Genomic DNA, 26,750 nt, shown 5'->3' with positions numbered 1-26,750 from the left:
GGCAGTTGTAAATAGTGAATACTGAAATTTTTCTGCATAATTATTTAAGTATTCTTAATTGAACTTAATTTTTTTAAAATTAAAAATATATCTTCTCACCTTCTCTCCCAGTTGGGAGAAGAAAAAAAAAAACAACCCTTGTAACAAATATGTATGATAAAAAAATTGCTACATTAGCAATATCCAAGTATATGTATTTTTCATTCTGCATCTTTGCAGAATCTTCCTTTCCTTGTCAAGAATTGGGTAGCATGTTTTTATCATTGGACCTCTGTAATCATGGTCAATCATTTCATTGATCAAAATTTCTTAAGTCTTTCAAAATTGTTAATTTTTATAATGTTATTGTATAAATTGTTCTCCTGGTTCTGCTCACTTCACTCTGCATCAATTCATATAAGTCTTTCCAAGTTCCTCTGAAACTATTACTTCATTTTTTAAGGCAGAATAGTATTTCATTACATTCATACACCATTATTTGTTCAGCCATTCCCCAGTTAGTTTCCAGTTCTTTGTCATTACAAAAAAAAAGCTGCTGTAAATATTTTTGTACATAGAGAAATTTTCTGTATGATATGGCTGGGTCAAAAGGTATGCGTGGTTCAGTAATTTTTGGGTGATGGTTCCAAATCGCTTTCTAGAGTGGTTATGCCAATTCATAGCTCTGCTAATAGTGCATTAATGTGCTTGTTTCCCCCAAACCTAACACTTCTCATTTTTCTTTTTAATTCACCTTTGCCAATTTGATGAATGTGAGGTGAAACTTCAGAAGTCCTTTAATTTTCATGTCCCTAATTACTGGTGATTTTGAGCATCTTTTCATGTGACTATTGATAGCTTGGATTTCTTCCTTAAAAAAACTGCCAGTTCATAGCTTTTTTTTTTTTTTTAGTTTTTGACATTCAGTTCATATCTTTTGACAGTTTATCATTTGGGCAGTTGCTCTTATTCTGATAGATTTGAATGAACTCCTTATATAGAGTATCTCAAAAGTTTTAGTGCTCTTTCAAGCTATTAAAGTTTAAAGTTATCCTACCACTTTTGGGACACTTTGCATATCTTAGAAATGAGACCCTTATCTCAGAAACTCACTGCAAAGATTTTTTTTCTACTCATTTAACTTTTTCCTTAATAATTTTTGCTGCATTGGTTTTATTTAGGCAAAATATTTTATTTTTTTTGCAATCAAAATTATCCATTTTAATTTGATACTCTTTAACCCCTCGTTAATCACAGACTCTTCCCTTGTCTGAATATCTGAATGGTTTTTCCTTCCTCGTTCCTTTAATTTGTTTATGTCACAGGGGTGGTGAACCTGCAGCCTCAATGCCACATGTGGCCCTCTAGATTTTCAAGTGCGGCCTTTTGAATCCAGACTTCACAAAACAAATCCTTTTATTAAGGGGATCTGTTCTGTGAAGTTTGGATTCAAAGGGGCTGCACTTGAAGACCTAGAGGGCCACATGTAGCCTTGAGGCTGTAAATTCCCCTATCCCGATTTGTGATTTCACCCTCTAGGTTTAAGTCATATATAGGTGGAACTTATCTGGGTATATCATATGCTCCATGCCTAGTTTTTGCTGGAGTGTTTTTCTATTTTCCCAACAGTTTTTGTCTAATAGTGTGTTTTTGTCCCAGTAGCTGTGGTCTTTGGGTTTATCACACAGTAGGATACTGTGTTCATTTACTTTTGTGTGTTGTGTACTGTTGTATACTGATTGTGTTTCACTGATCACCTAGTTCTTAACCAATACCAAATTGTTTTGATGATTACACCACTTTATAATATAGTTGGAGATCGTCTTGTTAAGCTCCCTTCCAGCTGTTTCTTGTTTCCCTTAATATTCTTGACTTTTTCTTTCTCTAGTTGAATTCATTATTTTTCCTAGCTCTTTAATATATTGATAGTTTGATTGGCATAGCATTAAATAAGTAAACTAATTTAAATAGCACTGTCATTTTTATTATATTGATTTGACCTACCTGTAAGCATTTAACATTTGTTCAATTATTTAGGGCTGTTATTTCCGTAAAGATTGTCTTGAAATTGTTGTCATATAGTTCTTTTGTTGTCTTGGTAGATTCCAGTTATTTTTACATAATCTATAGCTATTTTAAATTAAATTTTTCTGTCTCTTATTACTGGTTTTTGTTGGTGATATACTCAAATGTGGGTGATTTATTGGACTTACTTCATATCCTACATATCCATCACTTTTCTGAAGTTATTAGCTATTTAATTTTAATTGACATGAGGGTTCTAAAAGTAAACTGTCATCTGTAAAATTATTGCTTTTTGCAAATGATAAGATGATATACTTAGTAATTTTAAATGTTAAATTACTTGGGTATAATAGATGAAAAAGGTTTTAAAATTAATAGATCATTGAAATAAAATTACTTTCCTAATTCATTTTGCTTTAAGTTGGTTTTTTTTTTGTAGTGGAAAAGAATTGGAAATTGAGGGATATGCTCATCAGTTGGGATATGGCTAGACAAGTTGTGGTATATAATTGTAATAGAATATTACTGTGCTACAAGACATGATGAACAGGCAGGTTTCATAAAACCTGGAAAGCCATATATGAACTGATGCAAAATGAAGTGAGCAGAACCAGGAGAACATTATACACAGTAACAGCAAGACTGTAAGATGATCAACTGTGAATGACTTAGCCATTCTCAGCAATACAATGATCCAAGACAATTCTAAAGGACTCATGATGAAAAACGCTATCCACCTCCAGAGAAAGAACTGATGGAGTCTGAATGCAGATCGAAGCATATTGTTTTTCACTTTCTGTATTTTTTTTATGGTTCCGCCCCCCACTTTGGGTCTTTGTCTTCTTTCACAGCATGCTTTGTATGATTGTATGATTTGTGTGATTGAACATATATAACCTATGTTAAATTGGTTACTGTCTCTGGGAGGGGAGAACTAAAATTGGAACTAAAATTTTTAAAAAGTTAATTGTTAAAAATTGTCTTTACATGTAACTGGGAAAAATATTATTAATTCACTTTGCTTTAAATAAAAGTCAAACACTACTTTTAGCAGACTATATGAAGTAACCTTTACAATGTTTACCTGGTTTATGATTGTTCATAATTATAAACTGGTTTATAATTTAAGAGTATTATAAAGTCATCACATTGAAACAGGGAATTTGGTGCCTGAAATAGAGGTAAAACGCTAGGTTAAAATAAATAAAATCAATTTATTTAAAACCTTATTAGATGGATACAGATAGCCTGGGATATGGGTTTTGTTATACCCTTTGCTTTTACTGTACAAACAAGTTACATATTTTCTGAAGATAGCTTTAAACTATAATGTCAGAGAGATAAAATACTGACTCAAGGTATGGAATGCAAAGTTTAGGGAACAACAAATAGACCATTTTTGGTTGGATTGTAGAATCCGTGCAATAAAGCAATGTGAAACAAACCTGGAAAAGTAAGCTGGAGCTAAATTGAGAAGGGCGTTGGTTGCCTGAATTTATATTTTATCCTAGAAGTAGAAGGCAGCATTTGGGCAGTGGTTTGTGGGATGAACCGAAGAAGGGAGAGACTAGAACCTGCTTGGAGGTTGTTAAAATAGTCCAGGCAAGAAATAAAAAGAACAGTATTAGTGGAGAAAAGGGCATAGATTTGAGAGATTATAGGCATAGAGTTAGGATAGACCAGACTTTTGACAATTGATTGCGTGGAGGGAGTGAGAGGAAAGGAGTCCAAAGTCAAAAGAGGAAGACAAGGGAGGATAATTGGTGGTGGTGGTGTCTGCAAAACTATGGAATTTGAGAGCAGTCAACCTGGGGAGGAAAAGAAATTCAAATAGTATGTTAGTAATTGGGGCTACCAATGTTTTGGCATTTCACAGATTCTTTTTTGTGTAAGTTTGTGCTTTAAGTTCATAAAAAGCATTTTTAAAAAGAGATAGGCAGCATGCAGACTTGGAGTTAGGAGAAACCTAGGTTCTGATATTAGCTTTGTTTGATTCCTGCTGTGTAACCATAGGCAAATCTCTTAACCTCTCTGAGCTTGTTTATTCATTTGTAAAATGAGGATAATACTTTATATGGCGCCTTTCCAAGATTATTGTAAGAAATGTGCTTTGTAAACTTTGAAGTACTCTAAACGTCACTCCCTATTTCTACTATAAGTATTTTACTTGAATTTTTTCCAACTTCATATCTTTGATGTAGAGGTTGTTCTAATTGTAGTCATCAAATGATTTCATACTGAACAGCTTTTTAAAAGGCAGCATATATAATCAAGCAAGATAGCTGGGATGGTAAGGAGCAAACTTTCTTTTGTTTATTGCGGAAAAAATTGGGCTGTCTTTCACATGAAATTTTAGGGTTTTACGTATTGAAGCAGATATGAGAGATTTGGAGGATTTTGCCTGCACTTTTAAGTTTTTCTTACTTATAGTATCTGTATAGATTACAGTTCTTATGTTTTGAACTTGAAAACTTTAGTATCTTATAATGCTATCATAGTATTATAGTAATTCTGTACTTAATAATAATAGCTAACATTTATATAGCACTTACTGTGTGCCAGGCATTGTGCTAAGCACTTTGCAGTTATAATCTCATTTAGCTTATTTTATGCTACTATCAATTTATTTTTGTTGGTTATTGCTAAAAGTATACAACTAGTCAAAATGATGATTCCAGTTAGAGATTCTGAGACCTGAGAGATGCTTAAGAGAATTATGTACCTACTCATTCTTTTTGATAGTTTCTTATAAGACATGGAATTTTAGCACTAGAGTTTTTTTTTAATGAAATAACTCATATTAGCTTAAAAGTCAGTGTTTGGCTGAAGTCAAGTAACTGAGAGTGGCAAAAAAAAGTTGCTTTATAGAACCATATTTTTTTGGGTCTGTACATTCTGTTGGGAAGTCCCAAAGAAGTAAATAAATACAGAACCATTTCTCTGGAAACTTGAAGGAAATTATTTTTTAGATAGGGCTAGGAACTGGACCTGTGATTTCCACGATAAAGGGAACTCCTGAAAAAAACCCACAACAATTCACTCTACCAATGTAAGTCAGCCCCTTCTCTGGAGTTTATAGTTTTGGAAGGTTTTGTGTAGAGAGCACTGAGAAATTAAAGGACTCATCCAGGTCACACAGCCACTATGTGCTAGAGGCAGAATCAGGTCTTCCTGGCTCTCTCCAAGGATCAGCCTAGTTGAATACAGATTAATTTATCACCAGACAGTTGGTCCCTGATTGATGAACATTTTTGGTTACAACCATACATGAAACAAATAAACATAGTAAGTGCTTAATAGTTCATTTTGATTGCTTGATTAAAAAATGATGTCTTAAAAAAATTCTGAGAAGATTCCATCAGTTTCACCAGACCGCCAGATGGGGGTTTATGACATAAAAAAGATTAACTTGTGAACTAGAACTGAATCACTTTCATAGGGATGCATTCACACTAAAAATAAAATCAGAAACCATAAAGAAATTGCACCTAAAGGGAAGGAGAGACAGTTCACAAGTTCTCCTTAGACAAAGAAGTGGTAGGAGTTTCATCATGTGTCTAATGGCAACAATAAACATCATTTCATAGGGTCATTGTTATCTTGAAGTGCCCCTAGTCGTCTTGATCATGTGACCACTAGAAGATAATGGCAGGTTATGCATCATCATCATCTATTGCAGGAAATGAAGGAGAGAGAAATTCTATGAAGTATCTGACAAAATCTCCAAATTAAAGCATCATCTTAATATTCAGTGACTTCAGTACAAAGGTTGGGTCAGGGACCTAGGCAGGTTGGTTGGTTGAAAATACATTAAGAAAAAAGAAATTTATATGTATACCTCTCCAAGTCTTCATGTTTGTATAAATTAAAACGATTCAAGAAAAGTCAAAGACAGCAAAAACATAATAGGTAAAAGAAAAAATATCTGGCTGGGAAGAATTTATGGTAAATATAAAACTTTATAAAAACTTTAAAAACTAAAAACTTTACATCTGAAATATAAAAGGAAATGGTAAAGAACAAAGTCAGTGGTAACTTTCAGTCTATAGTAGATAAAAAGATTTCCTTTAAAAGAGACAACAAAAATTTTCAAACATCATGTTAAAAAAGTTATAGCTTCACTAATTTAAAAAAATAAAATCATTTTGATATTTTGACAAAAATGGCCAAAATAAATTATTAAAACTCATTACTGATGGACTAATAGAGAATTTTGATAGAACTGAAACTATGTAGAATTTGTTTTGGAGAACAGTCTGGCAGTGTGCAGTAAATGTTGCAAAAATAATTATACCTTTGGCTTAATAATTCTATTGCTGAGAATATACCTTGTTGTAATCAAAAACAAAGAAGGCTATTTGTTCCAAAATTTTCTTGTATCAGATGTAATTGCAAAAAGTTGGAAGTAACCTGAAGTAACAGGAGAGTATTGTATGATTAAACAAATTGTGATTCTCTAATGTAATTTAAATAGGATCTTTCTGAAATAATGCAAAGAAAAAACCAAAAATGGAGTAAATACAAAATACAGTCATAAGAGGAAAATAAGGGACAAAGATGAACAAGAATGCATAGATAAAGAATCCTGATGGAGAGACTAAGAGAAAAGGACCTTCTGTTGAAATTAATTAATTTAAACTGAAATAGTAATTAACAAGGATAGTTGTTGATACTTAATTTATAATAAATTAGTTAACTTTTTTTAAGTGTGGGGGAGAGGTTTACAAGACATGGCAAATATCCCCAAAATAAACTTTCTATATCTTTTAAAATTTTTTAATTTTTATTTAGTATTTTATTTTCCCCCAGTTACATGTAAAAACAATTTTTAACATTCGTTTTTTAAAATTTTGAGTTCCAATTTCTCTCCTTTCCTCCCTCCCCACCCCCCTCATTGAGAAGGCAAGCAATTCCATATAGGTTATACATGTGTAGTCATGCAAAACATATCCATAGTAGTCATGTTGTGAAAGAAAACATTGACAAAAAAAAACTCAAGAAAAATAAAGTTTAAAAAAAATACGCTTCAATCTGTATTTAGACACCCTCAGTTCTTTCTCTGGGGATGGATAGCATTTTTCATTATAAGTCCAGAGTTGTCTTGGATCACTGTATTGCTGAGAATAGCTAAGTCATTCAGAGCTGATCATCTTACAGTATTGCTGTTATTTTGTACGCAGTACATTTTACTTTGCATCAACCCAGGCAGAACTTTCTGCATTTTAATGTATAGGAAACAACTCATTATCACTATAAGAATACTTTTCAAAATTAGCTTTCAGAATTCAGTTAGATGATTAACTGGATAGAACAAAGGTTAAAATCAATGCCTTATTAGCCAAATTTAGAAAATAAAGATGAGAAAAAGGCATAATCACTGTATGTGATGAAGGTAGCTTCATCCCAACTCTCTGATTTTATTTCTGTTGCCTTATGATTTTATATCATATTTACCTCTGACTATAGCCTACTCCAATCCCCCTGCCTAGCAAACTTTCCCTCATTACAAAAATTTAAAAAACAAACAGCAAAACCAGGTATCATGTTAATCTTGTTTGATGGTATATACAGTCTTACATACCATTAATCTCACTTCTGCAAATGAAGGGAGGAAAATGCAAATCTTTTCTGAGATCAGAATTGACCATTATTCATTATATAGCTGTCCATTTCTTTTATTTTTTCCATTTACATTGTTGTGACTACCATTTAAATTGTTTTCCTGAATCCAGTGATCTCATTTTGCATCAGTTCATACATCTTCCCTTAGGTGATTAAATTCTTCCTATTTGTTTTTCTTTCAGTGCAGTAGCATGCCATTACATTCAGGTGCCACAATTTCCTTAGCCCAGCCAATGGGCACCTGCTCAGTTGCCAGCTCTTTGCTACTGCGAAAGATGCTGGGTCTCTTGTGTTTGTATTTTAAAATTCCTACTCAGTTTTAGTCTTTTCATTGGAAATGCTTGAAAGCCCTCTCTATTAAAGGTACACTCTTTCTCCCATATGATTATATTCACTTTTGTTCAAGATAAGTTACTTTTTGGTTGTAAGCCTTTATCTTTTGCTTTTTAGAATATTGTATTCTGGTATCTTGAGCAGCTAGATGGTTCATTGGATAGAGTGCCAGGCCTGGAGTTAGGTAGACACATCTTCTTGAGTTCAAATCTGTCCTCAGACACTAGCTGTATGACCCTGAGCAAGTCACTTAGCCCTGTTTGCCTCAGTTTCCTCATCTGTAAAAATGAGCTGGAAAAGGAAATGACAAACCACTCTAGTATCTTTCCCAAGAAAACCCCAAATGGGGTCACAAAGATTTGGACATGACTAAAGATAAAATAAAGAACCTCCTTACCCCCTCACATTTTTAGGAGAAGCTGCCAGGTCTTTTGTGATCCTAGTTGTGTGAACTTGAACTGATTCTTTTCTGGATGTCTACAATAGTTTTTCTTTGACAAGAGAGCTCTGGATTTTGCCTGTGACATTTCTGGGACTCTTCCTCTTGGGATTCCTTTCAGGAGGTGCTTTTGGACAGGAGCTAAAGATGTTTATCAGAGATGTGAGATTGGAAAGAGATTAAGACTGGATAAATAAATCTGAGAATTATCAGCATAGAGATAATAATGAGGGGGAGTAGTAGGCCATTGAAATTAAGTAGATTGAGGAACTCAGAAGTTAGGGTATTTGAGAGGGAGCATTAATTTGTATGTTGGAGATCCCTAGTGTGAGGGAAGGAGTTGGAATCTAGAGATTGTGAGGTAGATATTGAACTCATTCAGGATGGAAGGAAAATGACCTGGGGGTTAGTACCTAAGGGCCATCGTGATCTTGATTAGGTGATATATTTGGTTAACATGAAACTTAAAATAGGAGTAGTTGCTAAGTGATGGTGAAAGAAAGAGTCTGAAAATGGGGAGCAAGTAGTACTTTGACTCCCTCACTGTACAGATGAGTGAATTGCGGGCGGGGGTGGGGGGGGGGAATTCAAGAAAGTGTAGCTAATACTGGAAAGGGAGTCCAAGAAGGGAATATCCTTAGAAGGGAGCATAGTCTCAGTGAATCCTACAACATGGAAGGACCAAAAAAGATAAAGGTTAAGATTAAAGGAAGTTACTTGATTATAGAGCAGACTGTTTAAAAAGGTTTATTGATGCCTTTTGCTTTTACATCATACTCATTTCTGATTATGCCCCTTCTTCCTCTTCTAACCAGTAAGTCTTTCTCTTTATAAACAAAGATTTTTAAAAATCAGCAAAACCAAATAATAAAAAAATGTCTCTATCACCATTTCTTAGAGAAATGTGTCCAATTTAATAGGGTTACCACAAATATGAAACCAAAAGAATCTCAAACCATAGCCAGGAAACATTTAATCTCTTTGGTGACATGGCAGACAAAGGCAGTACTAGCTTGGTATTCAAGTTCATTTATAAAACATTATTGAAGAAGAGTGTAAGCTTTTGATTTGAATTGTCTGGAAAATGTTAAAAAAAACAATTGAGGGAAACTGAGTTTACTTAAGTCGGATTATCCCAAAAATATTAGGCAGTGAAAAAAAAGGAGAACAAATACATCTGAAATGGAAAAGAATTATTGTTGTAGCCGACTACCTTTTACTCTTAACATCTCAGGATGGGATGTATTGTATGAAGAAATCGAAGCAATATTTGAGAAGATGAAATTGTAAATAGTAACTGGACCTAACCAATTACTTGAAGAAATTTGTAATGTAGCCACATAATTTTAAAACACTCAGGATTTAACCTTGTAGATATGTCTAATTGGGGAGGATTCATAAGTATGGAAAGGAAATTATATATGCTATTACTATCAAAATAAAGTGACAAAGAAGACTCCAGTCATTTCTGACCCATTTGTTTATTTTTCATCTTTGTAAGGCTTTATGAGAATGTACACATTGGAAGCATGTTTTATGAAAGTATTTGAAAATAACAGGTAAGCCTTCACAAACTTTTCAATAATATAAACCAAGTCTTCACAATCATACTGTGACTGAAGTATAAGGAATATATGGTCCTACTGTGTGTTTCAGTTGTGAAAAAAAGTATTTGACTCAAAATTCAGTCTTAAAGACACTCTTTGAAAAAGTGGATTTGTATGCATTTTTTGAGTTGTAGCTCCACTTTTTTTTATTTTACAAATTAATTTATTTATTTTTAGCTCGCGACATTCACTTCCATAAGTTTTTAATTTTCTCCTCCTCTTTCCCCTCCCCTTCCCAAGAAGGTGTGCAATCTGATATAGATTCTACATATACATTCTTATTAAACATATTTTCACAGTAGTCATGTTGTATAGAAGAATTAGAACCAATGGGAGGAACCATGAGAAAGAAAAAACAAAACAAAGAGCAAAGTCAGTCATCACACAATGTGGCTCTTACTGTGTATAATGTTCTCCTGGTTCTGCTCACTTCATTCAGCATCAGTTCATATAAGTCTTTCCAGGTTTTTCTGAAGTCTAACTGCTCATCATTTCTTATAGCACAATAGTATTCCATTACATTCATATACCACAACTTGTTCAGGCATTCCCCAATTGATAGACATTCCCTCAATTTCCAGTTTTTGGCCACCACAAAAAGATCTGCTATAAATATTTTTGTGCATGTGAGTCCTTTCCTGATTTTTATGATCTCTTTGGGATATAGCCTTAGAAGTGGTATTGCTAGGTCAAAGGGTATGCACATTTTTATAGCCCTTTGGGTATAGTTCCAAATTGCTTTCCAGAGTGGTTGGATCAGTTCATAACTCTACCAACAATGCAGTAGTGTTCCAGTTTTCCCACATCTTCTCCAATATTTATAATTTTCCTGTCTTGTCATGTTAGCCAATCAGATAGGTGTGATGTGATACCTCCAAGTTGTTTTTATTTGCATTTCTCTAATCAATAGTGATTTAGAGCATTTTTACAGATGACTATAGATAGCTTTAATTTCTTCCTCTTAAAACTGCCTGTTCATATCCTTTGGCCATTTATCAATTGGGGAATGACATGAATTATAAATTTGACTCAGTTCTGTATATATTTTAGAAATGAAAGGGGCAGCTAGGTGGCACAATGAGTAGAGCACAGGCCCTGGAGTCAAGAGGACCTGCGTTCAAATCCGGCCTCAGACATTTGACACACTTACTAGCCGTGTGACCTTGGGCAAGTCACTTAACCTCAATTGCCCTGCCATACCCCCTGCAAAAAAAAAAAAATGAGGCCTTTATCAGAGACATGGGTTGTAAAAATTCTTTCCCAATTTTCTGCTTCCCTCTGTAATGGTAATTTAAATTTGAAGATCTTTCCCGCCCATTAATAAGCCCATATGACCTACTTATGTCACAGGAAGCCTAAGTCATATGTGGTGGGAGGAGCTTATTCAACAAGAGGAATGGGAAAAGGTGGAGCAGGAAATGCTAAGGGTGGTTAGAGCTGAGGGAGAGAGCAACGGTGTGCTGGCAGCCCTGTGAGTGCTTGTTGGTGGCAAGGCCCCAGCAGGGGGTGAGAAGGTTATGGGATGGCTTGGCTCCCTGCTGTAAGGTTGTGTTTTAGGTTCTTTGCTGTAAAGTGGACTTAGTAGTTCTGGAATTTGCTTGCTGCCTGGATGGGTTAGACTTACTGGTTTTGGGATTTGGCGTCTTCTGCCTTTTATATGGAGAGTCTCTTATATTTTGCGATACAGAACTACATAGGTATGTTTACAATTATTGTCTATGTTGCAATTATTGCCTTGCTAATACACTTTCCTAATCTTGTTGCATTGGCTTTGTTTGTGCAAAAACTTTTCAATTTAATGTAGTCAAAACTATCCATTTTGCATTTCATAATGTTCCCTAACTCTTGTTTGGTTATAAATTCCTCTATTCTCCATAAATCTGACAGGTAAACTATTCCTTGCTCTCCTAATTTGCTTATAATATCAGCCTTTATATCTAAATTCGTGTATTCATTTGGACTTTATTTTGGCATACGGTGTAAGATGTTAGTCTATGCCCAGTTTCTGCCATACTATTTTCTAGTTTTCCCAGCAGTTTTTGTCAAATAGTGAGTTCTTATCCCAGTAGCTGGGGTCTTTGGGTTTATCAAACAATAGATTACTATAGTCATTGACTATTGTGTCTAGTGTACCTAATCCATTCCACTGATCCACCACTCTATTTCTTAGCCAGTACCAAGTAGTTTTGATGATTTCTACTTTATAATACATTTTAAGGTCTGGTATGGCTAGGCCACTTTCCCTAATATTTCTTTTCATTAATTCTCTTGATATTCTGGACCTTTAGTTCTTCCAGATGAATTTGGTTATTATTTTTTCTAGCTCTGTAAAATAATTTTTGTTAGTTTGATTGGTATGGCACTGAATAAATAAATTAATTTAGGTAGAATTGTCATTTTTCTACCCATAAGCACCTGATGTTTTTCTAATTATTTAGATCTGACTTTATTTCTGTGAAAAGTGTTTTGTAATTGTGTTCATATAGCTCGTAGGTTTGTTTTGGCACGTAGACTCCCAAATATTTTATGTCTACAGTAACTTTAAATGGAATTTCTCTCTGTCTCTTGCTGTTGGGCTTTGTTAGTAATATATAGGATTCTTATGCATTATAGATCAATACAAGATTGTGTAACAGATGTATCCATGGAGATATTCTAACGGCTAGCATCAAATGAGGCATCAAGTTTAAAAAGATGTTCATGTAGGGTATCCATTGAGGGTAATTCCTATTGTCTTTAAGTTGGACTATATGGCTGCTGAGGGTCAAGTCAGCAAGCATTTATTAAATGTTTATTATATAATATGCACTGTGCTAAATGCTGGAAATGAAAAAATACAAGCTAAAAGAAAGATAGCCCTTGACCCCAAGGAACTTATATTCTAATAGGAGAATATAACACATAAGAGGGTGATAAAAGTGGGGGAGGTGAAGGGAGAAGTAGCTGTAAAGGTTGTGGGGTAGCATGGTGGAGAAATCTGGAGAGTAAAACCAAGAGAGAAATGAAAGAGTTAGCATAGCTTACCCAGGCACCTCTTTAAAATAAAGCTTCCTGGCAGAACTCACCAGTCATAGAAAGAGCCAAATGAGGGTGGAGGCATATTCCAAGGTGAGAAGACAATTGGGGAATGGTGGAGAAAGCCAGAGTCAGGAGCAAAGCTGGGAATGGTTGCTGCCACAGCTAGCATCCTATGAAGTTCTGATGTACAAGATGCATAGAGATTGATACCAATCCACCTCTCAAATTCTCTGATTCTTATACAAAGTTCATATGCAAGAGGAATTCCCCATTAATGGAAAAAATGTCTTCCTGATTTTAGATAGCCTTGCTCTAATTCCATCAAGCCTTCAACCACTTTGGGCCTTCTCAGGGAGCTACACAGTGGTTCAAAAGAGACTAACCTAGCCATCCATCTACATGAAAGACAAAGTGGATAAAGAATGAATATTGTCCAGATTTTTAAATTTAGTTGATGGTAGGAGATTGGACCAAGCTCTAGGGCTTTCTCAGTGAATCAGCCAGCCAGATCCAAGCTACTCCCTTGGGAATCCATTCTCTCCACCAAACAGACCTCACACTGACCTCCTGCCTCTGATTAGATTCCCCAAGCCCACATATTTACCTGCTCCTCCCTATTAAAATGTGAGTCTCCAGAGCTTTACCCAACATAACAAGGTTCAACTTCTAGTCAGGATTGTGAACAGTCTAATCACCTATCTTCATCTCTCCAACCCACTGATACTCTGTACTTATTCCTCAATGAGTGTATATTCTTGTTTCCTCAGACCCTCCCTTTCCCAGTGATTCTGAACCCTTAAGTTACCAATATACAAACCTCAGTTTTCGTCACCTGATACTCATCCCTTTAACCCTGTCTTCCTGCCACCTCCCTGCCCAGCGTCCAAATCCAGATCTTCCTGACCCTTTTACGGTGCTCACTGGATGCCCGCTACATAATTCAACTTCTTTTCTTACTCCTTTCATTCTCTGACTCTCGTCTGATGACATTGCTTCCATTACTATCCTTGGTTGTACTTTTACACAGTTTCTCTCCTCCAGTGGGTTGTGGTGGGGCAGGTGAATACTCCTCACTCCCCATTGCTACTTTCAGAATCTCCCTCTATCATCATCACTCAGCCAGCTCTCCTCCTTTGAGATTCACTCTATTCAAATTTATCTCCTCATCTAACTCCTGATGACTATTATCAACTCCCAGGGCATTATCTTTCCTTACTCATCTGGTTCTTTGTGTGGTTCCTAGTCTTCCTTTCTTCTTCAGTTCCTCTACCCCTCACTTCTTTCCTAGATTATCACCTCTTCAGTGGCTATACACTCCCCCTCCCCTTCCCTCCCAAAACTCTTGGTGAATCATCTCAGCCCTCCACTTAACACTTGAATTCTGTGCCAAACCTCAATCTTGGATTACTCCCGCCAATACATCTCCTTCACTCCTATTCACATGCTGCTGAACAGACTGGAGGAATTCTTAAAATCATGTTGATTGGATCCACTTCAAATTTGTTGTGTAATCTGACTGCAGCAAGGTACACCTTTTACATCTCCCTAACTCATTTACTACTATACTTCCTGTAGTAGGTTCCAAACCTTTCATCCCTCCTCAAGCCTCTCGTAGTACCTTTGCCCCTGGCCCTCTCAGCTAAGGACCTTGATTCATGCTTCAGCAAGAAATTGAGGCTATTTGCTGAAAAGTTCCTCTTATTCTTTCTTCCTCGTGTTGCATTACACAGATATTTCCCCTACTCTGCTCCTTCAATGCGCCCCCTCCCCCAAACGAAGAGGTGGTACTTCTTCTTGCTAAGGTGAACACTTCTACATGTACTTTTGATCTTATCCCTCCTTTCTTCTCCGGTAGATTACCTCCACTACCCCCTTATCTTCATTCCCCTCCTATCTCCTGGCTCCTCCCCTTGCTGCCTAAACATTACAGTGTCTCCTCTATCTATAAAAAAACCTTCACTTGATCTGACCATCCCTGTTAGCTATTATCTTACAGCTTTCCTCCTCTTCTTAATAACTAACATTTATATAATAGCCCTTTAAAGTTTATAAAGTGCTTTGCATATAATAATTCATTTGATCTTCACAATCTTTTGAGGTAGGTGCTGTTATTAAAATTTCCTCATTTTATAGATGAGGGACTTAGGGTTACACAGCTAATGTCTGATACAGGATTTGGGTCACATAAGTAGTATGTGTCTGAGGTCAAATTTGAACTCAGATCTTCTTGACTAGAGGTCCAGCACCCTGCCCACTTTGCCATTTAGCTGAGGTAGTTGGATCATTTAATGAGTAAATGTACCTATATACAAGTTTAGAACTCTGGTGTAGGGAATGACTTTGAGACTATGAATTCAAATAAACAGTCTATTTAATAAAAAACATATACAAATGTCCTCAGGTTAAATTTGGTTTCCAAAGGTGGTTTGAAAAAAGTTCAGAATGGTAAAAGCAGATAAAACCACAGCAAGGAATTTAAAAACAGTCAGCAAAAAGGTTTCCTGTGGTCTCAGGAGCTTTCCACCAAAGATCTTTAAACTATCTGTAAGATCTTCTTGTCCAAACAGCCAACAGTTGAGTCCCAGATTAATACACCTAAGGGCACAGTTAACCCAAACCATCCCATGTCTCCACCACAACTTCCTGGTTCACAACAACTAGGGCTGCTAGTGTAAGAATGTGGGGAGAGGTTATGTCATTGCCTCCCAAGTTCCACCAATGTCCTGACCTACAACAAAAGGAAAATAGGTGAACGCCCAGACTGTTGTACTGATGTCCATAAAATATTTTTAAAATCAGAAGACTTTAAAATAAGAAGTCTATGAGGTAGACTCTCTTTGGAGGAATTTTGAATTCCAGCTCTGCCACTTAACTATCACTGTAACCTTGGGCCTCAGTTTTCTCATTCGTAAGTGATAAGGGGGTTGTGCCAAATGACCTTTATAGACCCTATAGTTTAGATTTATAATCCAGATTATTATCCTAACTTTTATAGGTAAAAGTGAACTAGAATTATATAGGAGGGACCAAAATAGTTATCGTCTACACTGTTAAAAGATTGTCCTGGTGCCTATAAGGTTATTTGTCTGTTGAACTTTAAGGAGCATTAATGTTGGTTGATTGGTTATGTTTTTATGAAGTATATTTTTAATTGTTTAAGGGGCCTAGAGATAACTTTGACTTAAAAGTCAATAAAAATAAATTTGAAAGTTAGTAAAAAATTTCCTGTTATCTCCCAGGGACTTTTCACAGTTTATAATTGCAAATTAGATTTTACATGCAGTTTTTTAAGTAATTTAGCTAGAAGACAGTTTTGGGAATGGTTCTCTTGAATTGGCAAAGAATGTTTAAATTACTGAACATTATGCTCATTTTATATGCCAGCAAGGTTATGCTTAAGATTCTGCAAGCTAGGCTTTAGCAATATGTGAACCAAGAATTACCATAAGAGTAGGCTGGTTTTTGAAGAGTCAGAGGGACTAGAGACCAAATTGCCAACATTTGTTGAATTATAGAGAAAGCAAGGGAGTTCAGAAAAACATCTACTTCTGCTTCATTGACTACACTGAAGCCTTTGACTGTGTGGATCACAACAAAATGTGGCAAGTGCTCAAAGAGATGGAAATACCAGATCGTTTTATTTGTCTCCTTAGAAACTGTATGTGGGCCAAGAAGCAAAAGTTAGAACCATACATAAAACTACCAGTTGGCTTAAAATTAGAAAATGAGTGCAATCAGGCTGTATAGTGTCACCTTATTTAACTTATATGCAGAGTATATCATGTAAAATGCCAGGCTGGATGAATCAAAAGCTGGAATGAAGGTTGCCCAGGAGAAATATCAACAATACAGACGATACTACTCTGATGGCAAAAAGTGAAGGGAAATTAAGTGTAAGAGGTGGCTTGAAGCTGAACACAAAAAAACCTAAGATCTTGGCAACTGTTCCAATCAGTTCCTGGCAAATAGAAGCAGAAGAAATAGAAACAGTGTCAGATTTTATATTCTTGGGTTCAGAGATCATTGCACACAGTGACTGCAGCCATGTAATTAAAAGATACTTGCTTCTTGGAAGGAAAGCTGTGGCAAATCTGGACAGCATGCTATAAACAGAGACATCACCTTCCTAACAAAGGTGCATATAGTCAAAGCTATGGTTTTTCCAGTAGCGATATATGGTTGTGACAGTTAGATTGTAAAGAAAGCTGAGGGCCACAGAATTGATACTTTCAAATTGTAGTAATGGAGAAGACTATTGAGAATCCCTTAGACAGCAAGGAGATCAAATCAGTCAATACCTAAAGAAATGAATGCTGGCCATTTATTGGAAGGTAAATAGTGAAGCTGAAGCTTAACTACTTTGGCCACATAATGAGAAGACTGGTCTCATTGGAAGACACCCCAATGTTTGGAAAGATTGAAGGCAAAAGGAAAAGGGGCCAGCTGAGGATGAGCTGGATAAATGGTGTTACGGAAGCAATGAACATGAACTGGGACAGACTTAGAGGAGGCTAAAAGGGCCTGGCATACTATGGTCCATATGGTCATGAAGAGTCAGAAGCTATTGAATAACAATAACCATTGAGAAATGCTGTATTCCTAGTTGGTTAACATGGTGAGAGTACTTACTAATGGAATTCAGTTTTCCTTTTATTCTTCTTAGTGTCCCTCATTTTGAATCATGTTTTCAAATTTCCTAATGCTTATGACAAAGTTCTCACAAATCAGAACATCAAATAATAGTTTTAACTGTGGATTAATTTCTTTTGGGGAGGGGGATATGTTCTAAAGTTAGTATGTCTACTTTTCTGCTGGTCCCTAGGTACTACTGAACCTTGCAGTTTGTTTTGCAGCCAAACTCTTCTATATATGTTGTTTTCCTCATTACAATGTGTGCTCCTTGAAAGCAAGGACTGACCTTACTTTTTCTGTTTGTATCCATAAGTACTTAACATTGTACTTTATACATAGCAGACTCTTAATAAATACTTTTATATTTATTCATGTAAGGAGAAAAATCCTGCATAAAATATTTAACAGTTAAGATAGTTTTTGTTTGAAAAGGCCTAGGTTCTCTTTAAAAGAAGTCAGTCTATGTAGAAACAGATGGACCTGAGATGGTGGTTATAAAAACAGTTAAATGTAAATTTTATATTTCACTATAGCCAACATCTAAACTTTAGGTCCGGGAAGAGAAACCAGCACTTTGATCTTTCTCAAATTCAAAGAAAAAAGCATAGATAAGGAAATCAAACAAAAAAGGCCAAACTTTTGGAAGGACTTCACACAGAAGTGTGGTTTTATTAGAGTATGGTCACACCACCCTCATAGCATTGTCTTCTTGTTTCATATTGAGACTGTTGCCAAAGATACAAGGAAGTCAAAGGCAACATGGAAGAGCCTTCTAGTAGACCAGGAATGCTTAGAAGGCCAATTGAAGTTATTCTTCTCCTTAGTTTTACCAACTTAAGGAGAATAAATAGATTGCAAGTATGTTAAAGAGCAGATTGTAGAATCATATACGTACAGTGGAACGCTCAGTCTGTGAGAGGCTCACTGTGACTGAGATGGACTGAATGAGAGGAATGACAAAGGAGGGAAGCACCTTTGACATCTGCAGTCTTATTTCTGAACTTGGTGTTACTCTCTTTCAGATGGTTAAATGGCAACCCATTGTTGTGTTTATGTAGACCTTCAAGATTCGAAACCACATTGTCTCTATTTACCCTCAGTCCTCTGTAAAGTGTTTTTATTATCTTTGTTTTACATTTTGGGAAACTGAATTTCAGAGAGATTGTGATTTCCCTACGTTCACACAGCTAATACATGTCGTCTGAGTGGCTTAGAGTCTGAGACCAAAAGTTAGGAAGACCTGAATCAAATTAAACTTCAGACACTTCACTAGCTATGAGCTTGCCTTGGGCAAGTCATTTAACCGCCATCTGCCTCTGTTTTCTCATCTGTAAAATGGATCAAAATAGCACCTACCTTTCAGAGTCATTGTAAGGACAGAATAAGATAATATTTACAAAGTGCTTTACAAATCTTAAAGTTTTATATAAATGCTATTTGCTTATTATTTTATTGTTATGTCTCAGGTGAGAGTCACACTCAGTCAGGCAGCATGTACTAGATGGGCCAAACATTGCCAGCAGTTTACCTGCCACCTTCCCTCAGACTCCTTTGCCCAAGAGTTCCTATAATAGCAAGTAGTCCCTGCAGCCATTATCTGGGAGAGTAAACCCTGTACTGATGGGACTGGGCAGTCATCTTTGTAAGTGTTCTAGTAGCTGCCTCACTAGCAGCCCTAGCTCCTAAAGACCCAGGAAATAAAGTTTCGCCCCTAAAGTCCTTGGCAACAATCAAGTAGTTGGACATCAGAAACTGGTAGTTTTATCAGTAGGAGTGACACTAACAATATAGTGTTGCCCCTTAAGGGCCACTGAAATTTCCATCTACCTTGCTGAATTTTTCTGTATGTTGTTTCTCTCTATTGAAATGGGAGCTCCTTGAGATCAAGGACTGTCTCATTTTTCAGTTTGTTTCCCCCAGTGCTTTGCACATACTAAGCATTTAATAAGTCTTTTTAAAATCCATTCATTCATGAAAAATGACAAAGCACTACAGTACAAATCAAGCTATCCATATTATCATTTTCTACCTATTTTTATACTTCTAATGCATCTCTTTATTAAAAATAAAAATTATGTAGCACCTGGCAAATTTGAGAGTATATATAGGACCCTAAATTATTCTGAAACACTTTGAAATTTATCTACTTGATTTACTGCTGATATAGTTAAGCGGTTTTGCTTATTTAGTAATAGCTTAGAAAATCTAAGGGGGAATTAGCTCAAATGCTGGAGTGCTTGCTTAGCATTTGAGAGGTAATGGGATTGATGCCTTCATCTCCAGTGAGTTTGGAGTGGGGGGAGACGTTCAGAAGGACTAGCACCTCTGGTGTGAGGGCTTGCCAAGCCATTTTTAGGGCTGCTTATCCACCTTTTGTGTCCACTTAATCCAACTCTCACCTGTGGCTCCAAGAAATTGTAGCATGCACAGCAGCCACACCACAGCAAACTAGTCTTGGCAGATGGGCTAAACCAGGTAAGGGGTAACTGACAGACCTCAGAACCCATCAGTGAGTTAGAGGGATGTCTAACCCACAGCATGTGAACACTTCCCTTGGTGGAATGGGCAGACAAGAACAATTTGTTCCAACAGCTGTGAAGACAGCTGAAACAGGTGCTGTGGAGCGCTTAGAGCTTGGTCAGATGTGGAAGACACTAAGGTCATCTACTACATCTTGGGTTGTCTTGATTTTTGTCTTGCTACTGGACTTCGATGACTGAAAGAGAGAGGCTGACAACTTTGTGCGACTCTGTCTTACTTAAATCCAGGTCACACACAAGCAGGATATTACCTTGTGATGTCGTTGGTCCTCTTCAAAAAGCATTTGACCCAGCAATACCATTACTTGGTCTATTTCTGAAGATGATTAGGGAAACCAGGAAAGAACCGATTATGTTCTGAAATGTTTATAACAGCTCTCTTTGTGTTGGCAAAGAACTGGAAATTGCAGAAATGCCCATCAGTTGGGGAATGGCTGAACAAGTTGTGGTATATGAGTGTGATGGAATACTACTGTGCTATAAGAAATGATGAGCTCAGTGATTTTAGAAAAACGTGAAAAGACTTGCACAAAATAATGAAGAGTGAAATGAGCAGAACCAAGAGAGCATTGTATATAGTTAACAGCAATATTGTTTCAAGAATCACTTTGATTGAATAAATTACTCTATTATAAATACCCTAACTAACTGTAAAGGACATGTGAAGACGCTATCTGCATCCAGAGAAAGAACTGACAAATAGAAGCATGTATAGAATAATTTTACATGTTTTATACATGTATATATATATGTATGTATACATGTATATACACATACCTATCTGTATCTAATGGTAGCTGAAAAAAGTTTGATAATTTTGTTGTATTTTTGAAAGGAATAGCAAGTTGTACATAGTAGATTTGCGGTTTCGTGTACAGTCGTCTTTTTTTTAATTGTACTGTTATGGAAATGTTTGTTTTATTCCATAAATTTAAAATAAAATTAAAAAATTTATAAAAGGATGAATGATAGCTTAGAAAATCTAGAGCAGCATACTTAAAATGTGCTTTGATTTGAAGGTTTGCTAGTAGTTTTGATGATTTGGATTTCTATGTCGTTATAGCAGATGACCACAGCCATTCTGCTGCTGTGTTTGTCACTTTCTTTGTATCCTGAGGCAGGGTCTTGTACAACTTGGGTTTCTGAATGGAAGCTAGTTATGACATACTCCCTCTTTAGCATTCTTTTCCTCTTCCTCTCTTCTCCCCTCTTCCCCACTCTTAACTTGTTGGCTTGAGGAAACATTTGACTTATCTTCTGCCTCCCTTGATATCCATCAAAGTCTCTTGTAGTATTTATGTGCATATTTGTTGCAAATTCCTAGAAAGCCAAAATTACTTAATTTTTTTTGACCTTTTAAGTTGTAGCACTTAGCACAGTGCTTGGGGCTTGGTTGATGCTTAATAAATGCTTGTTGATTGATAAATAGTAATGAACTATGTGGGACCTATTTTAAGGGATACGGTTATCCTGTATGAATCATTTCTGATTTCAGTTATATAGTAGACTGATGAGACTGCTCAGGGATTCCTTCTTGCCAATCTGAAGTCCAGAGATCCTACTTGGCTCAGTCTAATAATGCTATTCTATTTTTGGCACATCTGCCCTAGGAGACTTATGCCATAGATCCTGTATTAACCACTGTACCTCCTACTCAACTTAACTCCATTCATTGTTTCTGGTTTGTCCTTGTCCCATTTCTCTCACTTCCCCTAACCCTAACCTAGTTTAGACTTCCTTTTACTTGCTTCCTTTTGCCCTGTTTGAGAAAGAAAGCAAGGAAGGAAAGAAATTATTGCTACTAGATAACTGGAGAAAGAGTAAAATTAAACAGTATAAGTTACCCATTCTGATTTTCTTTATCTTCAGATCACTTCCACTTAGATTATTTTTCATGTTAGGTGAAAAATCTGAAGCTTGCTTACTTTCTGTCTGACAGTATCTCATTATTCAGGAAAGGAAGAGTTTCTCCTCTGTTCTCTTACCTTAGGGGTTAGCAAAAGCATAGGATTTATTCCAGTATAACACTGAAAGGTTGGCTGCCAGATAATGATGTTTTGTCCATAGCAACTAAAAAAAACCCCAAACTGAAAACTACACAATGTATAGCTGAGTTGTGAGGGAACAGATAGCTCATCAATGAAATTTTAGATTTTTTAAAAAATACTGGGATAAATAATGACAGAACTAGATTAAAGCTAAGTATTAACACATTTATTGCTTTTTACAACAGGAGGGCCACCTGCTCTTTGCCATAACGTCTTCATCTCAAAACTTCAGATTCTACCTCAGTTTTAGACATCACTTTGAAAGAAATGAAATGTCTAAAGTAGGACAGGCTGTAATTTAGGCTTTCCATAGGTAACCTGCCCATTTCCTGATTATCAGAGGAAGAAAGATGGGGTGATTTGATTTGGATTCAACTAAGTTGAGATAGGCAACAAGACATAAAAGGGAGATTAAGTATGAAATTTCATTTTGTACTTTGTATTTTATATCATAAGGGACTGGTGATTTTCTAGGGAGACAGCTCCAAGAAATCTTGTTTAGGTGACTTGTGTTTCTCCTTTGCCCCTTGAGACATGTTTACTTTCCCCTGCTTTCTGACCCTTCTGAAGCCAAGGTTCACTGCCCTCATTTCTTTGTGTAACTTTTTTTGGAGACAGACCAGACCATGCCCTCCCAGTTTAGATATGTTTTGAGCAAATTTATTCATGACTTTTCATTGTTGGTCTCTTCCTGCTACCATAGAAATTCATCAGCTAAGTAAAATATTAGTCACCTTTTTGTTTATTTCTTTTTTAATCAAATTGCCATTTTAAATGGCATTTTGCTTTTCTTTCTGGACTGTGAAAATATCACTTCATTATTGCAAAGATCCATTATTTCTTTGGTGTGGTTATTTCCTCTACAAAAATACATTGCTACCCCCCCCTTCAACTGTTGTTAGATACTCTATAATAGTTTTTATGGCTGAAAATTTCCTCACCTTGAAGCATACCTGGGGTCAGGGTTTAGCATGGTCAGTTTTTAGACAACAGGAATACAGCCAGTCCGTCACTAAGCCCTTACCTGAAGGCTTTCTAGCTTAGTAGGACTTGTTAGATCTTTTTTGCTCTGTGATGAAGCCTTTGAGCTTTCAGGATCATCTCTTTGCCCGGATGAGACCTTGAAGGTGGGGAGGATGTTGGTGGAGTAATGGATTTACATTTACTAAGAGTTTTGTCATCTATAAAAAGTGGTATTCTCTTACTTTACTGTCTCAATAACTTCTGTAATTTCTGCAGTAGTTTCCTAGTAGTTAAGAAATGGGATTCATGAAGGTTGTCATAAGGAAAGTATTTTGAACTTCTAAAATCAGACAAAATATGACTAGAATAAGTCATTTTATTCCTGCTACCCACTGGGTCTCTCTTAACCCTTTCATAGTACAGGAAATGTCACTTTAAAGATACTTGTATAATAAATTTAGTTGCGCTTTTTTCTTTTTGAGAAATTTGTGACTTTGAGTTTGTCACCTAGGGAATATGAAACAAAGTAGGCTATATTTGTCACTATATTAGACATTAAATTAAGCTATTTAATTTTAAAATGTTACATGTTTTTCCTAGCAAGATTATTCATTAATTGTATTATCATGCATACTTCACACCACATATATAATTGAGATAAATTGTCCTCTTTCCAGTTGTAAGATCAGAGATAGGTTGAGTTGACTCTCAGATCTGCCGAAGTCAAAATGGGCAACAAGATGGAAAAGGGGATGGTTACATATGAAACCTCCCTCTTTGGCGTGCTTGGTCATTAAGAAACAGAGCTATCCTTTTATATCAACTCTTTTCAAGCTTAAGTTTATTGGAGCAACAATTTATACTACCAGATCAATGATATTCTTGATAGTATTGGAATTAAAATACACCATTCTCTTTCTAGAGAACTCTGTAATCTTTTTATGCATAGCGTACTAACTTGAACATGTGTTTAATAATACTTGTTAAAATAAATAAAATGTACATTATGTAATTTTGTACTTTGTCCACCTGACCTAGAATTTATAGCATCATAGAATTTCAAGTAGTAAAGGACTTTAGTGCTTATGTAGTCTAATTGTCTTATTTTAGCTGCCCCAAAGTTACACAGGTAGTAAATGGCACAGTAAATGATCAATGTCCTTTGACTCCAAATCCATTGCTGTGACCATTAAACTAATTCAAATTGAAAGGAATTATGCAAGCATATGATTTCATTGGGACAGGTCTATGGATATTGTCTTTGAGCATTATAATTTTTCGTTTTTAATCTTATTAAATGAAGAATAGTTTGGAATCACTTTTTTTTAATCCCTTAGTAGAATGTAAATTCCTTGACTGTCTTGTTTTTTGCCTTTCCATCTCCAGAACATAAAGCACAATCGGTGCCTTGAACATAGTGGGCAGTTAGTAAATAGTTATTGTTTTGGATTATATTTCTCTTTTCAAGTAAAGATGCATTTATGTAGGGAAGTCTTCTTATATTTTGCTTGTTTAAATCAGTTTCAAATTCAGGAAACATTATTTTAATTGCCTACTATATGCTAGGTAAAAATCTTTTATAATCAAATATGAGGCATATTACTTTTGTAATAAGTTGTTTCAAAACTGGCTTTGGATTTACCTACAGCCTTTCTCAAAAACAATAAAGGATCAGATTTAATACACAGGATCTTAGAAATTTTTCATTGTATTATTTAAGTGTTATGGATATAGAATCAGCACTGTATTAAATAACCACAAAGAGCATACATTTGTATTCATAATATTGCCACATTCTCTAAACATAAGTATTTTTATTCTTTTGTCTGTTTCTAGCTGTTCCTTTTCCTCCAACTCATAGGCTCACACTAAAAGAAGTATTTGAAGATGGAAAACCTAGACTTGATATCTTGAAAAGCCATTTGGTGAAGGAAGGTAGACTAGAAGAGGATGCAGCCTTAAAGATAATCAATGATGGAGCTAACATTCTGAAAAATGAAAAGACCATGATAGAATTGGAGGCACCTATCACAGGTCTGAGAAATACTTCCATGATGATGTATATGGGTCAATTTGAGACATTAATAAAAGTATTGGGTATTCTTGTAGAAGAAATATGCTATGCTAATTTTCTTTGGTATAGTAAAATATTATTAGCATTACTACAGTATTTTCTTTGTTAATTAAAAAAAGTCTGAAATATCTATAGAAGAGCATTTTGCTATGCCAAATTGAGCATAATTTTGTAAAATATTGCTCATAATAATAATTCCTCTTGTTATAAAGCCTTTTTTCTTCTGAAATTGTATATATTATTCCCTGTATGCTCTCTTCTCTTATCTAGTGTGTGGTGACATTCACGGGCAATTCTTTGACTTGATGAAGTTGTTTGAAGTTGGGGGATCACCTGCTAACACACGCTACCTCTTCCTGGGAGACTATGTGGACAGAGGTTACTTCAGTATAGAGGTAAAAATTAAATTGGAAAAATAAAACAGATTTGTAAAAAATTTGGACGTGTTAGAATTATGACATAAAAGACAAAGTGCTTTTCTTTGTTTCAGTGAAGTAATTGAAATGAAAATATTAGCAGCATTTTAGGTCTTGTTACTTTTTTAAGAGTAAATAGAAAAAAAGGATTTTAGTAATATTAGGCAGCAATTATTTCTTGTATAACAATAGGACTCACATAAAGGATTATATTAATTCAACATTGCTAATAATCATTTTTTAAACTAACCTGCCCTCCCTGTAGTTAACATACAATTAATAAATAAATGGCCTGTCATTACTTGTCATGAGCCATGGCTTAATCAATTGTTGTGGTGATTATCTTTGACTCATCTTTCTCCTTCACTTTATATTTAACCAATTACCAAATCCAAAAAATTCTTTTTTTATAAATAGTTTTTATTTTTTCCAATTACATGTAAAGATTGTTTTCAGCATTCATTTTTTATAAGATTTTGAGTTCCAAATTTTTTCCCTCTCCCCTCCCTAAGGTGGGCAAGCAATCTGATATAGGTTATTCATATGCAAGCATGTTAAATATATTTCCACATTAGTCACGTTGTGAAAGAAGAATCAGAACAAAAGGGAAAAACCATGAGAAAGAGAAAAATAAAAACAAAAACCAAAATAGTGAAAATAATATGCTTAACTCTGCATTCAGACTCCATAGCTCTTTCTCTGGATATGGATAGCATTTTCCATGATGAGTCTTTTGGAATTGTCTTGGATCATTGTATTGCTGAGAAGAACTAAGTCTGTCATAGTTGATCATCACACAGTGTTGCTGTTACTGTGTACAGTGTTTTCCTGGTTCTACTAATTTCATTTAGCATCAGTTCATGTAAGTCCAGTTTTTTCTGAAATCCACCTGTTCATCATTTCTTATAGCGCAATAGTATTCCATTACATTCATATACCACAACTTATTCAGCCATTCCTCAATTGATGGGCATCCCTTCAATTTCAAATTCTTTGCCACCACAAAAAGAGCTGCTATAAATATTTTTGTGCGTGTAGCTCCTTTTCCCCTTTT

General features: G+C 35.5%; 1 protein-coding gene across 2 annotated transcripts in view; it reads left to right on the top strand.

Annotated features, from left to right (window-relative positions):
• PPP3CC (protein phosphatase 3 catalytic subunit gamma) overlaps nt 1–26,750 on the top strand; it is a 116,619-nt gene that overhangs the window by 21,945 nt on the left and 67,924 nt on the right. For both annotated transcript variants that reach the window (XM_036748938.1, XM_036748939.1), the window contains exons 2-3: nt 25,043–25,240; nt 25,551–25,675. In XM_036748938.1, the coding sequence (XP_036604833.1) occupies nt 25,043–25,240; nt 25,551–25,675 (323 nt within the window). The remainder of the gene's footprint in view (nt 1–25,042; nt 25,241–25,550; nt 25,676–26,750) is intronic.

The sequence above is a fragment of the Trichosurus vulpecula genome, chromosome 3, assembly GCF_011100635.1.
Source record: "Trichosurus vulpecula isolate mTriVul1 chromosome 3, mTriVul1.pri, whole genome shotgun sequence".
In the NCBI taxonomy this organism is placed as follows: Eukaryota; Metazoa; Chordata; class Mammalia; order Diprotodontia; family Phalangeridae; genus Trichosurus; species Trichosurus vulpecula.
This window is presented reverse-complemented; position numbering and strand designations above follow the sequence as displayed.